Here is a 16,571-nt window from a genome sequence, read left to right as displayed (position 1 = left end):
TTACGTGGCTAAACTGCAAAGCGGTAAATGCCACCTAATAATTAGGGGCTATAGTCATCCGATAAGAGTAACAAAACAACTTGTCTTTCTGCAATTTGAGGCCAACATTTATCGATCCCATCCTTTTCCTGGCCTTTGGCAATTTAATTCTGGCTAAGGGAACGTTAATAAAAACAAGCAGCAGCGTTTGTAAAAGTAAAAAAGGAAGTTTAAAAAAGCCTGTTTCAAGCATTCAATCCTTCTGTCATGTGAAGGAAGACACGAGAAAGAAGGCAGCTGTCTACAAGCCAGGCCAAGCATGCGCATCAGAACCCAGCCACCCTGATCTTGGACTTCCAGCCTCCAGAACTGAGATTTCCATTGTTTCAGGCACCCAGCCTGTGGTGGTTTCTTATGGCTGCCCAAGCTGACTGGATGCCAGTTAGTGATGCTTTCCTTCCCTCTGGACTAGACAATGAGCTCCTGAAAGCAGTTCTTTTGTGAGTGGTGCCGCTTAGTACACAGGACTTTGGCCTTCACAGGTAGGACGACTGACCAAGTAATTTGTGAAACTACAAATAGGTTGATGTCCTGGCTTGGCCCTAAAGCTGTGGCTCCCATCTTGGCTGTACACTACAATCCCTCGGGGGGCCTGCAAACTCTGAATGCCCCTACTATACTCAGGACCAAATAGATTGTCACCAGGGGCGAGGTCCAGACATCACCAACATTTAAAGCTCCGCAGGTAACGCCAATGTGCAGCCAGATGAGACCCAGCACCGAAAGGTCCAGGACTGGGGTGAGGGGACCCCCACTAAAAGGAAAGGGGCCACGTCCTCATTCCTGTTGCAGAGCTGAATGGCTGCTTTATGGGGATCAATGGGGTGAAAGTCAAGTGGAACAGAAGGCGAATCATTTCAACAAATCAAAACAGCATCCATCATTTCAACAACGAACACAGCATTATGCTCACAAAAGTATGTTTTATTTGAGGCAAGAAGTTTGGCTGAAAGGATAACAGTTCCAAGAAACCAAAACCCAATTGTTAGTGGCACTATTCTTCACTTTGTAGATTCAACTTAGTCAGAAAACGGGTATCGAGGCTGTATTTTCCCCAGCCGGACAAAAAGGGCAAAGAAAACTGGAAGAGACTTCTAATCTACTGCTACTGCTCTTCAGACGCAACCCCCAGCGGGCGAGCCCTCGCTGGGTCGTCAGCAGGTCGCTGACCCACCGCGGAGGGACGCAGGCCACACTACACTACACGCGGGGAGAATGAGGCGGGACAAGAGCAGGCACCCGTGGCTTCAAAACTCTTCCTTGAAGGGATAATCCTTGTGGGAGGTGCAGCTGTCAGGAGAAAAGAGGACTATGTTAGCTTTCCAAGAAGAGACTGCAAATATCACACATCACAAAAAGACAGAAATGGTGAGTGTCTCATTTCAGGCCGAAAGAGCAGCCGAGAGGCCACAAGTCAGTTCTGCGACTCAGGTCACGGGTCAGCTCCTGCGCCTGGGACAGCAGCCCGCCCTCCAGGCTCCGCTGCCACAGGCTCTCATCCACTGGCACATGCGAGACAGACACACCCCCTCTGTGCCCAGCCTGTGCCTGGGCACACAGAGCAGCAAGACACAATTCCTGCCTCCTGGCAACTCAGTCTAGCTGGCAGGACCGGAGCGCATCTTACTGTCGTTAAGAGGGTGATGATAACATAAGAGATGGGAAGAGTCTGTGCGTGTGACACAGCAAGTGCTCCGAGTCATGGAGCAAGAGGGCACCATCACCTCCAGAAGCCTCAGTGGGAGCTGAAGTAAGCCCAGGATTCGAAACACAAAGGAGGGAACACGCTGGGCATAGACTGAGCGTGGAGAGCTGCAGGCGTGTCTGCCTGGATTCACAGTCCCGTCTGGCAGGGTCAGTGGCTTGTGCTGGGAATGTAATGGCATTAATGTTGAAAAGACTGACTGGGCAGAGCGTGAAAGACCCAGGGTGAACCGTTTGGGGGCACGTAACTCTTATTCAAATATTCAAAAGCTTCTTTTCTTTTCTTTTTTTTTTTGCATCCTATCAAAACTGAGGCACATAACACTGTCATTAGCCGCAGGGGCTCAGTATCGAAATAACCACCAAAAAAGAGGCTACGTATATGAATAGTTAGAAAAAGCTTTCTGGGTGACCTGGGAATACTGGAGATAGCCTCTCCCCTCCCTACTCCAACTCGAAGCCATCCCCCTTAAACATCAGTAGCCCACAGAATAATCTGACAGCAGATTCTAGAATAGCACTGGAGAGTGAAGAGAGGGTAACTGCAAAGGAACCAGTGAAAAGACCACTATGGTCTGTCAGCCCCAAGAGCTTCTATACTCTATGTCGGCAGTGAGCTGAATGAATGACACAGATGCTCAAAGCAGAACAGATGAAACTTGGTGAATGATTCACTTCTCTTCTCTCTTGCCCACTGGATCCAAGAGATTTTAGTGTCTAAAGGTTAAATACCGTGAACCCAAACAGGGACATCAGAAAGGCCCTGGTTTGGGGCTGCCAGTGATAAACTGTTTGTGGACTGTTCGGAATCTGAGACCCTGGTGTGACGGCAACACGCTCACCCGGCATGTTCACACCTGAAACAAAGGACAGCAGATGTCCAAGGTGCCATTGTGGCAGCCATCTGCCAGGGGCAGTGGTGAGGGCCACCAGCAGAGCAAGTTGTGAAACGGACAGAGACAGCACCGTACCATCTTAGGGAAGGCTCGAACTTGGCTTAGAAGAGGAACTAACTAAATTCAAGGAGACAGAGTAGAAACAGAGAGCTCAGACAACAAAAATCGTGAGAGGAGGTTCTTGGTCTCCAGTAGAAAATGGGATGTTACTTCTTGAAAGAAGAAAAGGAGTTTTAACTTTATGTAGTTATTGTACTGGTAGGAAGAGACAGCAAATGACCTTCCTGCCATCGCCTTCAGAATCCAAACTACACATCGGAGGGGACACAAGGAACCAGCAAATGAGCAGCTGGAGGGTCGTAGGTGACTCTGCCAGTCAGAGGGGTCGAGTGACTTTTTCAAGAGCCAAGTGGCTTATCAGCGCCAGGACGGGGACTATCTTGTGCCCCAAGCACCACGGTCTTCCTACTAGTGCCTTTTTATTAAAGTCATTGTCAGGTAAGAGAATCCCAAGGAAATTCTTCCAGGAAGATGGGACAAGGAGCCACCTGGTATCCTCTGGTTTCAGATGAGCCACTGAGATTTGAAAATTAAATGTCAAAACATGTGGTTACTGCGGGCAAGGCCAACAATGTACCTGGCACCAGGCGATACCAGAGCAGGTATCTTGGCATCTAGTACAGGTTTAAATGTTTGTTGTGGCACATGGATGAGCACGCAAGGTAATGTGCCAAAGTCGGAGCTGCTGCGATGGCAGGACCTGGGCTTCAGGAATTATGCTTTTGCTCTGCAGTACCTGAGACTCTCCCGGGACTCACTCACCTCACCAGGGCACAGATGCGCCAGTTCCTATTGTAGCTGAGTAGGGTGGTCACATCCTCTGCACTCAGTTCAAAGTCAAAGACCTAAAAGAAAAAAACATCCAATAAGTTCTGCAAGTAAAGAACAAACAGACGACCCCAGCAGGTCTGTGCGGGTCCACAGATGGGCTGCTGCCCTGTGTGGGGACGAGGAGAAAGGGAGACTCAACTCAGAGATAATTTACTGCATGACGATTCGGAGAAGGCACACATTTTGGCTGGGTACTGTAGGGAATAAGGAAAATAGTCCTTCTCTTCTAGAACCTTCAAGCAAAATGATCCGCTTTATTTAGTTCATTTCAAGACCACTACTACGTACTTTGACTGTGGTAAGCACCAGGGAACACAAAGATGGATAAGACGTGTCTCTGCCTCAGTTTACAATGAAGCAAAGGACAGACAATAGCTGCAATACAAGGAGTAATTAATTTCATACTGTATGAAAGACACTACACACAGCACTCAGGAAGTTCAGAGGAATTACTGTATTTCCCCAAAAATAAGACCTAGCCGGACAATCAGCTCTAATGTGTCTTTTGGAGCAAAAATTAATAAAAACCCGGTCATATTATAGTAAAATAAGACCCAGTCTTATATGACAGTAAAAAAAGACCTGGTCTTATAGTAAAATAAGATCGGGTCTTATATTAATTTTTGCTCCAAAAGACGCATTAGAGCTGATTGTCCGGCTGGGTCTTATTTTTGGGGTAACACAGTAGGAATGAATTCCAGCTGGAGCACTGAAGGCTGTGATCAAAGGATTTGAGGCGGGCCTGAGAAGCCAAATAAGGTTTTGACAGAGAGGGCAAGAAAGGTATATCAGGAGAATGAGCTGCATGAAGATCACGGTCCGGGGAGAATTTGGCCAGCGGGCAGGCCCTAAGCAGCACCGGCTGAGACAGGGAGGGCCCTCAACATCAGGTGATCACAGAATGTGCAGGAGGAAAGTCTGCTGCAGACATGTGTTTACACATGTGCGAAAATGTGCAAGGACTACTTAGTAAGAGGTGAAAATAAAATAATGTAGTACTGTGAGATCAGTCGTTTAAAATGTTCCTTTCCTCACACCTTGAAAAAATACAGTTAAAAACAGCTGAAGTAAGAAGAAAACTCTCCCCTACTACATAATAAGCTCCCCTCCCTCCCAGGGCCTCACCCAGGTTCCCAGGTGACCAACAACAAGTGTCACAGCCACAGCCTATGGCCAGTGCACCAGGGAAAACCAGCTGCTCGCTGTGGAAAAAGCTGCTCGGAACCAAAGCTTAGGTGGAGATGGAGTGGCCGTGGTGGAGCTGCTTGGCTTAGCGAGCACAGAGGCTCACGGGCGTCCCGACCCACCTGGAGCAGCTCTCCTCCCACACGGAACCCCCACCCTGGTGAGGCAGGCAGGGAGGGCTGTGAGGCCAGGCTGAATCATTTGCTCTGGCAGTGCTCCAAGGGCCCTCACTGGTGCCCCAACAGCAGCCCTGCTGCTCTGCCCGTTGTGGGGGGGAGGGGAGGGTCTTTGCAGTCCCCAGACTCATCCCCAGCACAGCAGCGTTTCCTGAGTGCTTACTAAGGTACCAAGCATCGTGTGAAGCTCTTCCTTTGATGTCTCTTATTTAATCTGCATGACTACCCTCGAAATCAGTATTATTTTACAGATGGGTAAACCGAGGCACAGTAACTAACAAAGCCCTGATGCAAACCCAGGCAGTGTCACTCGAGAACAGCATTTCTCATGGCTGACCCTGAGTCAGTCACGGAGGAGCCGCAGCATAGGGGTGTGTACATATGGGGGCCATGGAGGCACAGCACCTCCACCCGGGAGGGGCCACTGTCCCAAGTCCTCGGTGGGCCCTACAGTTCACTGAGGTTGGCGCCCTGAATGAGAAGTGACAGAAGGGTGGGGCTCCCACATGCGACCTTCCAGGTACGAGATGAGAGTTCCTGTGAAGAGCCTGCCAGGAAAGCTTGGGCCCACCAGCCAGGACCTTACCTGAAAGTTCTCAGCAATGCGTTCAGGCGTCACAGACTTGGGGATCACGACCAAATTCCTCTGCATGGGGAACCGGATGAGAACCTGCAAATTGATGTGCCGAGTGCGTTTGGACACCAAGAACTCTGTACCATTATCTCACTTAGTCTTATGCATCCATAACCACGAGGGGGGAATTCCATAACTTGACATGTGAGAAAACCAAGGCGCAGGGACGTTAAGGTCACGCCCACACCAAGTGGGAGGGTGGCACTCAACACCTGGCCCCAGAGCCCTGCTCTCCGCCACCCCGCCATGCGCTTCCGTGTCTCCTCTCAGGTGTACCACCTGCAGGCGACTGCCCACTGTCACATGGGAGAAAGAACGTTTCCCGTGCAGCTCAGTGAGTGCTTTTCTGAGTGCAGAGATGAGCTTTCACCTACAGTTAGCAACTGCTGACCCTCGCAGCAGCCTGGGAAGGCACTGGGGCAGGTCCTGTTATTCCCAGACCCCAGGGAAGTCTTCTAGCTCTCCATTTGGTGGCCTACACAACCCAGGACCCCAAGCTGCACGTCCAGGGAGAGTCTGACTGGCTCAGCCACCTCTCCCTGCTGGCTTACTGGGACCACCACAAATACAGAAGTTCTGGGAATAATCCTGAGCACCTGGAAATGGCCGTACCTGGGCTGTGGTTTTATTGTACTTGCCAGCTATTGCTTTGATCCTGGGATCCTCTAGTAGGGAAGGGTCCTCAGGCTTGGCCCTGAAAACAGGAAGACGGCTCGTGTGAACAGCTATCATCGCTGCCACTCGAGGCAGCCAGCACCCCTAACACCCATCAACCTCAGGGAATAGCCCACCAGTGTCCTGGTTTGAAACTTGGTTACAACCTCCCAACCCGTTGGAAAAAGAGCAGGCCTCTTGCTACTAGAAACGCCAGCCAGGACACCCAATTAAGAGGCTCCCGGGAAGGTATGCAAATCGGCCCTGGAGGCATTTTCCTTGATGCTGAATTTTTCTTTTTAACTATTTCTAATCTTCACCAGCTGATAAGAAAACATAGTCCCATGGAAACTCACCAGGGCCTGTCGGGGGACCCAAGGGGACTGTAAGCAGTCACCACAATGCCTTTGGACTGGCAATACTGGACTAACTTCTCCTGAGTGAGGTATGGGTGGCACTCGATCTGCAAATGCAAACAAGAGGGCTGGTGGCAGCACTGCGGGCACTGGTCATGGGACACACACGACGTCTCTCCATGCTAAGTCCCTTCCCCCACTAGATAGAAACTTATGTTTACCTAATGTCCTGTCTCCTAGATATGATGTAACAACTGCCTCCAATTCCCAGCTCATGGCCTTGACGTTAACAGTAATAATCTTGTTACCATGACTGTGGCCGTGGGCCCAAAGGGTTTCTTCTAGCTTTGGCCATTTATCAACTGTGACAGGTCTAAGGATTTCGTTGTGTGCACGGGGCTAATCTGTGCCACCCTGAGCCATCACAAGCCAGGCTCAAACCCTTCCTCTCCTGCAAGTTTCACTCCCAGATGTGTCACTTGTGTCACTGTTCTGAACCATAAATGAGGTGTCTGCCAGTGCCCTGGAGCTGGCCTCCTGGCTGCTCCCTGGGCGCCACGGATAAGAAATAACTGCCAGGATCCATTAACAACAAAAGTCTGCCACACACGCCAGCGTTCTTGTGGGACGTTTACCTGGTTAACCACTGGCTTGTATTTTAAGCCAGGTTTGTTTAAGAGCCTCTCGATTTGGAGATGGTTGAAGTTGGAGATCCCAATAGCTTTCACCAGCCCTTCATCCACCAGCTCTTCCATGGCCTAAAGACAAAAGAGGGTCTGCCGGCTGCTGACACGTGTCCTAAAGGACAAGGGTCAGAAGCATCTTTGGCACCCGTCCTCCCCTTACCATCCAGTGCCAGCAAGTTAGACCTTAGAGAAACCAAGAGACGCCAAGACCAGAGCCAGGCTGGCTTTCATGAGACAGGAAGAGCAAAAGCAGTGACAGAAGGACAAAACACAGGGACAGAAACGGCAGAGCACATCAGTCACACCTCATCCACTCACAAGGACAACAGGAAACCAGCCGTGAAGAAGAAAGCAAACCCAGGGGCTGCCTTACCGCCCAGGTGTCCAGAAAATCGGCGCTGCTGGGAATTACGTTGCCTTTGGCATCCAGCGGGAAAAACTCGTTCCCAGGCTGTCATTGCAACGAAAACAAACCATTAGTAACAGCCCCTCCTAAGCCTGCTGGGGGAGCGGCATCTTTGAAAGCCACATTCTAAACATACTCTAAACTACAAGAGCTGGCTACGTTTTTAGAAGATAATCAAGGGCAAATCTGTGTGTCAGTGTGAGAAAGACATAGGCAGACAACTCCTGAAGCCCCCAGACACTTATTCTAACAAATGCGTTGGAGCTGACTGTGAGATGGAGAGGGATTAATTCTTGGTCAGTGAGATGAACCCCACCATGGACTGGAGTGTGCGGCTGGGGGAAGGGCTCAAGAGGAAGACTCATGAGGTCCACCTCCTGGCTGGACCACAACCTACACAACTGTCACCCTGCCATGCTTTGCTGGCTTATCATGAAAAACAAAAGATGAACTCAGGTCCTGACACACCACAGCGCAATAAAACAGAGCTATCGGGTGAAACCTACACTTTCCCTCTGGCTGACAAAACAGAAAACTAAGCCCGTGGCCAGAACGAAGGCACAGGGCATAACAACGCTAGATTCTTTTTGTGTAAAGAGCCACGCTGCCAATAAATGTTCACAAGCTTCCACAGGATGACACATATGTGCAGGGTATGAATGTGCACGTGTGTACATGCCTGTGGGCGGGCCAGGGATGGTTGATACCTATGGCCGTGTACGGAAGTGTCATCCGAGCCATGTCTGCTGTCACAAAGTTGTGAATTATACAATCACCAAATGACCCAGTGAGTGCAGTATTCCTCAAACTTCCTCCTAGTCAGCGGGGGTTCTGATTCAGATGCCCTGCGTGGGGCCCAAGACTGATTTCTAACAAGCTCCCAGGTGCTGCCGCTGCTGTTGGGCTAGGGACTGTACCTTGAGCAGTGAGGACACACACAGAGCGTGTACCATTCATAAGCGGCTAACAAGGGAGGATATAACATGTCCTAGGTTACGCCTGAGCCCTGTGCCCCATACCTTGAAGCACGTTGGCCAGTGGATAAGGTAGAGATCCAGGTAGTCCAGCTTCAGGTCACTGAGCGTCTTCTGACAGGCTCCTTTCACCAGGTTTTTCTCATGATACGTGTTCCACAGCTGAAGCCAATGAGAGGACACATCTTATTACTGCTGCGCAGGAAGCTGTCTCCTGGCTGGGAACCAGATGCTCGAAGCTGGAGGATTCACTTTCCGCTCCCCACAACCCACCTATATCACCGTGATGCTACAGATGGTGGGCACGGAGAGTCCATTTCCTAACTTTCCAAAGGAAGGTAGGATAATCAGATCAAGGGATACCCCTTAGAAGGGCCAAACTAAAGGCAGAAACTAGAATGGCCAGGTCACCCAGCCAGCCCGAGGCCCTACATGAGTTCTGAGTGCTAGCTTCCCACTAAGCTGGTCTTCGTGGAGCCAGCCTCACTCTCCCACCAGGTGTCCTCTGGGCACCAACAGCCTCCAGGTAAAAAAATGGTGGCCAGCAATGGAGATCCAGTCTGCAGATGGGGAGCAAGTTGCGCCCTCAAAGATAAGTCCCTGGAAAGGGGGCCCCAAGCCACAACCTCAGTCTCATAAGAAAGGGGCTCTGACTACTGGATCCAGATGGAATGACCATCCAACAGACAGCCATGGATGGGTGAGCTCTGGAACCCTCTACAGTCTTGAGTCAACACATTTCCCCTGGAAGAATCATCTGCCGAATGATAAGTGTAGCTATACTAAGAGGTCCCAGAGTATGGCTTTGGCCCCTAAGCTGATGCCGCCACTGGATAAACAAAGACGGGAACCCTATCCTGCAGGCTCCCCTGCAAAGTGGCACCTTGCTGACGATGAAGAGGTCTTCACGCTTCACCACCTGCTCCTTGAGCTTCTCCTGGATGGCCAACCCCACCTCGTTCTCGTTCTGGTACACGTGAGCACAGTCAATGTGGCGGTACCCCAGGTCAATCGCCACCTTCACAGCTTCTGTCACTTTGCCCGGAGGGGACTGAAAGGAAACCAAACAGAAGGCATGGAGTAAAAACCCAAAACAAAACAGAACACATCGTTTGCTCACAACCCAGGGAGGAGGGCAGGGTGAGCCGCCCGCTACTGACTGAAGCGCCTGTTCCGGGCAGGCCAGCTATGGAAGGCCCAGGGACATTTCTGAAGCAGATTCTAATCTATTTGATCAGATGGAATGAGGTGAAATGCCACATTGCTTAGTTTTATCATAATCTGACTTTAGAGCAGCACACATCATTTTAAAAAGATATGCCAAGGCCACTCTGTTTCCCTGTTTCTTCACATCTGTTGATTTACAAACCACTGGATAAAAACCACTCCATTATCTGATTCTATTAGGTTCCCAGAACAATAAGGGATACCATTTCCAACAAATAGCTCAAAATATTTCAAAAATCGCTGCAAATGTTGACCCAATCCCCATTTGGTTTCCAAGTTCAGCCTGTGCTTTACTCTCTCCTTGGTGCATGGATTCGGATATTGGCAATCACTTGTTTTTAAGCAGTTCTGGGAAATTATTATAAAGTCAAGAATGTTACTGATGCAGATTCAAAGGTCTGGCCTTGGATTCTCACTGTATAAGAATCCTGAAGTTCACCATACGGCGCGTGGTCAGAGCTGCAAAGAAACTGAATGGTGTCTGTGCCCAAAGCATCTGAGTGACCAGGACAGGTGTGCGGTCCTGGCTGTTGAGGAGGCGGAGGTTCCTGCATAGCCATTGAGCTTCTCCCACACTGACTGCACACTTATTCCATCTCCTGCTCAGACCACAGAGGTGAAAAATAAACATGTGTGCCGTGGACTGTTGAATGAATAGAGCACATTCTTCTGAAGAGCTGGGGTAGAAAAGAATAAAAGGGAAAACTCCCCAGGGCCATCGGCAGCTGCAGACATCTGCTGTTTTGACATCAGCTGTTGTGAAGAGGCGACGGGGGCAGAACACAGGGCTATGGGAGCAAATGCATGACCAGAGCCTGTGAGCACCGTGACCTTGCTCGCCACCCCGGAGAGAGTGGGGAGGCGGGGTGGCAACGCTAACCTAACCTCAGGTGTAAGATCAGGCAACATCGTCAGATGATCTGGCAATCTCCTATTTCCCTGGAGGACTACAGAAGCTGCACCTGCAGCCTTCCCCACCCTCCATAGTTCAAGGAACAGACAGCAGAGCACCTCGGCATATCCAGAAGATAGTAATTACCACAACCTCTCTGTGGCATCCTGGGCAGTGCTGTCGCTGAGAGCAGAGCACACCTGTTCCCAAGAAAGATAACAAGTGAGGGACCCAGGGGAGGAAACTGCCCAGCATGCATTTAACTTTCTTCAGACTTAAGGGCACCCTGATGAATTTTCTCCGCAGAGCCCTGTACTGTGTCAGCCCCCAACCCTAGGCAGAGGAGTGGGCGCATTCCTCAGGCCCAGCCTAGTCACGCACTGCGTCTGCCACAGCCCCTGGAGCAGGGACAGAGACATGACCCAAACCAGGATCACCAGATTCAATCTTTGGACTTTAGTTGGCACCGCCAAAGTACGATTTCACTGTGGTGGGAGCTCACCGTACTGGGAGGATGACAGCCAGGAGCTGCTAAAGAAAAATGGGGACGAGAGATAGATGCGAATTGAGAGAGACCTCTCCTGGTGACATCATTTATATCCTTGAATCTGGTACAACTGAGGTCCTTTTTAAGTCAACAAATCCCCACTTCAAACACTTTTTTTTTCCTGCTTCAGTTTAAGTCATTTATTCGGTTCCTTGGAGCCAGAAGAGTGCAGACCCAGAGAAGGGTCTGAATGGTATGACACAGCCCTCGTGACATGAAAGATCCATGAGAATAAGGAGCTGCAGCCCCTTGCAGAATCTCCCTGAGTTCTCACAAAGACAAGCAAATGGTATTCAGGTCACCACATCTTTTATCCGGCATCTCTGCACACACAGGGGGAAAAGGGATTAAGCCACTAACCATAAAACTTCTGTACGTAAAAAAATAACTTTTGGACTTAAAACAAGGAAATCTACTCCAAGCCTATACTTATACCAGTTTTTTCACTGTCACCTCCCCTATCAGGCGTGCACACAACTCAGTACAAGCCTCATCTCCTCACCCCACAAAATCTAAAGTTATCTTACTTTTTCATATCAATTCAACCCGTATCTTTTGGGCACCTGCTATTTACCAGCCACTGTGAAAAGTACTAGAAATAGTTGTGAATGAGGCAGACACCACCCTAGCCCTCAATGAACTCAGTCTGCAGAATGAATGATCTAAATGTACAGATTTCTGCAATGTTATTTTAAATAAATATACAGCTTTTCAGGGCGTTTAGTGCTCAGGTGAATGATTAAAAACCTACTTTTATCAACTTTTACTCCTTATTTAGCCTAGAGTAGTGATTTCCAAACAAGAAGCCTAAGGTCTGGACCGTAATTTCGGAAAACACAAAATAGAGCGAAAATTTCAGAACGCGTCCCACCTAGTAAGGCTAAGTATCGTTCTGTGGAACTAATGTTCCAGCTATATGTGCATGTCTGTGAGCTACATCGTTACAGAGATTGTAATCAGGTATTGCCAAGAAAACATCTTTTCACATTCATTCCAAGAGAACAGCCAGCAACAGATGGAATTTAACTCTGTATCATGGCCGTAATTCAATTACACCCTTAGAGCCACCACTGGACTTTTTGAAGGAAACACAAAAATTACATATATTCTGATCACTTTGGCCAAGAAACACTTTCTGTTTCTGAGGCAACTCTAGGATCCTTTTCTTATTCATGTTATAGTTACTAATTTTCAACTGCAGGTTTAGGGTAAACACCATCCTTTGTTCCATTTCAAACCATTTCACAGGGCATGCAATTTTGTCTTTTCTTTCCTTGTCTGCATATAAATATCCAATGCGCAGGCCCATATTCAAACTTCATGGGAAAATGCGGGTCATAGCTGTGGAATGTAATATATAATACCTGAAATTAACTTATAAGCGGCTTAAAAATATTGGGTTTTGCCCCAGTGTCCATTAATACCTTCTGTACCCCCTAATTTTCAGATAATCATTCTATCCATTTTATTCCTCACCATTTCTTAGGGACGTTCAGTGGTGTTCAGATTTCCGGAGCCAGTTTTAATAGTGCCAACAGTTTCCCACGGGCGATAACCACCCATCCCTAGATTCTCTTCTGAGTCCTGCCCCGCACACAACACCCCAAGTGCCTTGCCCGGGTAGAGGAGTTCAGCCCTGCGCGCCTGGGGACATGAGAATGAATGGGTCCTGGGCAAACTCGTGCTACCTAATTTAATTATGTGCAGTCTCCGGGCTTACCTTGAGGGCTTACCTTATTCCTGAGAGAGAAAAACAAACACGATTAAGGACAAACAATTCAGAAGGCAGACAAAGGGGTGGTGCAACAAGTGCCCTTAGGAGAGGAACTCAGGCGCTCAACGCCCCCCGTCTTTTTCTCTGCTCCGTTTCGGTGGCTGCTCCCGACCCCCAACCCCGGGGCCGGGGCGGCGGGGAATCGGGAAGCACCCCTTCCCTTCAGTCCCTTTTCGTGATTTTCCAGCTGGGATCAGATTTAAAGTCCGGCGTAGGGGTTCCACCCACCAATTGTCTACAGGGGCTGCCCACTCCGAAGACCCTCCCGCCAGCGCCGGGCCCGCCTCGGCTCCCGCATCCTGGCGGGGCCGACCTGAGCCCGCCAAGAGCCGGGAAGATCCTCGGAGACCGGGCGTCGCCGGCGGAGAGCGTTGCGGGTCATTCCAGGTCCCTTCCCGCCCCAGGCTGCGCGGAGCCAGAAGAGAGTCGCGGAACGTGCGCCCCACGGCACCTACCTTCCAGGTGCCCAGGCCCACGATGGGCATCTTGGCGCCGGTAGACAGCACGATGTGGCTGGCCATGACTACTACTGAGTTCCGCAGGCACCCACCCAAGAACCACGACGTGGTGGCGCCTGCGCGGTCCTTTAAGTAACCCCTGCGTTGGGCACCAACGGCCCCTACGCTCAGCATCCGGCTACGCAAAAGCGGCTTCTGATTGGCCCCGCCCGAGCCGGGGTTGCGGCCACCAAAATCGGCTGTGCAGCTCGGCTGGGACGCTTCTTCCGCAAGGTCCTAGAGAGGCGGGGATTTTTCCGCTAGGATTGCAGGCCCACGGCCCGTGGGGTAGACGAGAGACATCGCCAACCCCTGTGGCGCTTGGCAAAAGTAACAGACGCCCTACACATCTGTAGCTTGGGAAAGAATTTTGGTTTATTTCTTTCTGGTTTGTTTGTTTGTTTGTTTGTTTGTTTGTTAAGATCCCGAAGGATTCGTTTGTCTATTGTCCGAGTCCAGTATCATACCCTTTGGAAACTTGACAAATGTCCCGTCCTTAATTTTTAGGAACCATGCTGACTACTGGTATCTTTTAGCGCACTTTGCTCTATAGGAAAGTGCGTTCCGGAGAAATGGCTTGCAATCTTGTTGCACAACACAGCCTCCAGATTTCAGGTCTAGCTCCTGGGGCTCTCTGCACACCTTACCCTAGGTGTGAACTATGTCTGTACACATTGGGTGTGAGCTATGTCTGTACACAAGCCTTCCTCCAAAAGCAGCATTCCTGCAGGCGAGGAAGGCTTGATGAGCTTGATCTAGAACACACCGAAGACATTCAATCTTTAGGAAGTGAGAGTCTATCGGTTCTGCAAGTTTCAAACTGGTATTTCAGCAAAACTCAAGAAGAGTGAATAGGCAGATACCCACAAAAGAAAAGTCAGCTTGAATATTGAAGCTTCAAGTACTTCACATTAGGAGGTGCTAAATAATAAATCCCTCAGCCCTAACTGGCAGGTAAGAAGACATTATTTTCCAAGATAACCAAAGGAAAGTTGTGGCTGTGCCTTGAAGACAAGTTTGGTTTCCTTGAAACAACCTCTCTCCATGATGCTCCATCCTACCCAAAACCTCTTTCTGCTCCATCACCCTCTGGTCTTTCCTCTAATTCATGCAAGATTGAGAACTACATCTGCCCAGTAATGACTCAGGAACCAGACTTCTCTAAACTCCATTCTGGTGATTTTCCATTTAGTGATTTCTAAAAAGTGCCCCCTAGGAAAATTTTGTGCACAACAGACTAGCCCAGAGATTTTTCCATTTAACCTTTATAAAAACTGTTGGTAGTGGGCAAATTGTGATGCTGTTTGTCCCCCAAATACTAGACTTTTAATGTAAGCCTAAAGCTGGTAATTTAGTTTGTGGTAGAAGACCAGTAGCCCCCCACTTTTCATTCATAAGATCCCTGTTGTCATAGTGGTTGCTGCCCAAAAGACTAGTGTTTTTGGAAAATGATACACCTTGACCAGGCTGGTATACACAAAGGGGCCATCTGTTAGCGATGAGGACCCAATATGAAAGGCTTTGTTGTCGTTTGTATGATGGATGAGTATAAAAGTTGGCTGCTTGAAGGCGAAACTTTCTAAATCTGAAGTATTCTGACCAGGTTTCCCAAGTGTAAAGAAGTCAGACCTGTGGAATTTCCACAGCAACAGTAAGGCTATAGTTAGGATATACTGTTGTGCTAGTTCCCTAACTGCCTCTGTAAGCTTTGTAAAATACCACTGTACACATATCAAAATTATGCTTAAAAAAACCTTCAATGGAATCCTTCTGAGAAACATTCTAGTACTTTCTATCAAGAGCAATAAGAATCTTAATGTGCTCTGAACCAGTAATCCCATCATGAGAACTAGTAATCTCATCCTGATGGAATAATTTAAAAGGAAACACACACACACTGGTATGAAAAACAGTTCTATACACATAAAGTAAAACAGTACATGTCCAACAATAGTCAGAGATAACAAGTAGCCATTAAAAATGAATATAGAGAAATGTGTATATGAAAAAAATGCGAAGGTAGAAAACAAAATCATAAATATCACATGATTATAAGCATAAAAAACAACTGGTAACATAAAGTTAGGAAAAAGCCAAAGGAAATGGGAATATCGTTGGTCAGAATATTTCATTAAATACAATCTGCAGTTAACTGTTTTTTCTTTTATTTTTTTCAATTTATTTTATTTTTTAAAGATTTTTATTAAAATATAGCTAATATACAACACTATATTAGTCCAGGTGTACAGCATAGTCATTCAACATTTCTATACCTAAAGAAGTGATCACCATGATAAGTCCAGCAACCATCTGACACCGTACCACGCTATCACAATATTATTGACTATATTCCCCATGCTGTACATTATAACCCTGTGACTTATTTGTTTTATACCTGAAAATTTAAACCTCTTATTCCCCTTCACATTTTCCCCTCCTTTTTTAATTTTTCAATTACAGTCGACATTCAATATTATTTTACATTAATTTCAGGTGTACAGCATAGTGGTTAGACATTTGTATAATTTCAGAAATGATCCCCCTGAATAATCTAGTACCCACCTGGCACTATACATAGTTATTACCATATTATTGACTATATTCCCTATGCTTTGTTTTATATCCTCATGACTATTTTGTAACTATCAGTTTGTACCTTTTACAGCCTGTCCCCCAACTCCTTCCATCTATTACCCCAACAAATCTAGTGCCCATCTAGCACCGTACGTAGTTATTACAATGTCATTGACTATATTCCTTATGAAATACCTTACATCCCCATGACTACTGTGTAAGAACCAATTTGTACTTCTTAATTCCTTCCCCTTTGTCACTCATCTCCAACCCCACTCCCATCTGACAACTATCAAAATGTTCTCTGTATCTATGAGTTTGTTTCTGTTTTGTTTATTTTGTTCTGTATATTCTAGGTATAAGTGAAATTTCATTGCATTTGTCTTTCTCTGTCTGACACTCCATTCAGCACAATACCCTCCAGGTCCATCCATGCCACTGCAGATGGCAAGAACCCAT

The 16,571-nt window shown here is 48.0% G+C and overlaps 1 protein-coding gene across 1 annotated transcript; it reads right to left on the bottom strand.

Moving 5' to 3' along the window:
• Positions 1 to 942: 942 nt before the first annotated feature.
• On the bottom strand, positions 943 to 13,676 carry AKR1B1 (aldo-keto reductase family 1 member B). The gene is made up of 10 exons (XM_019750943.2): positions 13,497 to 13,676; positions 9,485 to 9,652; positions 8,647 to 8,763; positions 7,595 to 7,672; positions 7,171 to 7,293; positions 6,536 to 6,642; positions 6,138 to 6,219; positions 5,478 to 5,561; positions 3,462 to 3,544; positions 943 to 1,329 (listed from the first exon to the last, which is right to left on the bottom strand). Exons 1-10 carry the CDS (start codon positions 13,671 to 13,673, stop codon positions 1,287 to 1,289), a joined length of 1,062 nt encoding a protein of 353 aa, XP_019606502.2. The 5' UTR covers positions 13,674 to 13,676; the 3' UTR covers positions 943 to 1,286.
• Between the last annotated feature and the right edge of the window lie 2,895 nt (positions 13,677 to 16,571).

This window comes from Rhinolophus sinicus, linkage group LG11, assembly GCF_036562045.2.
Source record: "Rhinolophus sinicus isolate RSC01 linkage group LG11, ASM3656204v1, whole genome shotgun sequence".
Lineage (NCBI taxonomy): Eukaryota > Metazoa > Chordata > Mammalia > Chiroptera > Rhinolophidae > Rhinolophus > Rhinolophus sinicus.
The sequence above is the reverse complement of the archived record's forward strand: the minus strand, read 5'-3'. Positions and strand labels throughout refer to the sequence as shown.

Coding starts and splice junctions, on each gene's coding strand:
- AKR1B1 (XM_019750943.2), bottom strand. CDS start 13,673: ATGCTGAGCGTAGGGGCCGTTGGTGCCCAACGCAGGGGTTACTTAAAG. Junction 7,673..8,646: donor ACTGGCCAACGTGCTTCAAG/GTATGGGGCACA, acceptor TTGCAATGACAG/CCTGGGAACGAGTTTTTCCC. Junction 1,330..3,461: donor CGCATCTGTGCCCTGGTGAG/GTGAGTGAGTCC, acceptor TTCTCCTGACAG/CTGCACCTCCCACAAGGATT.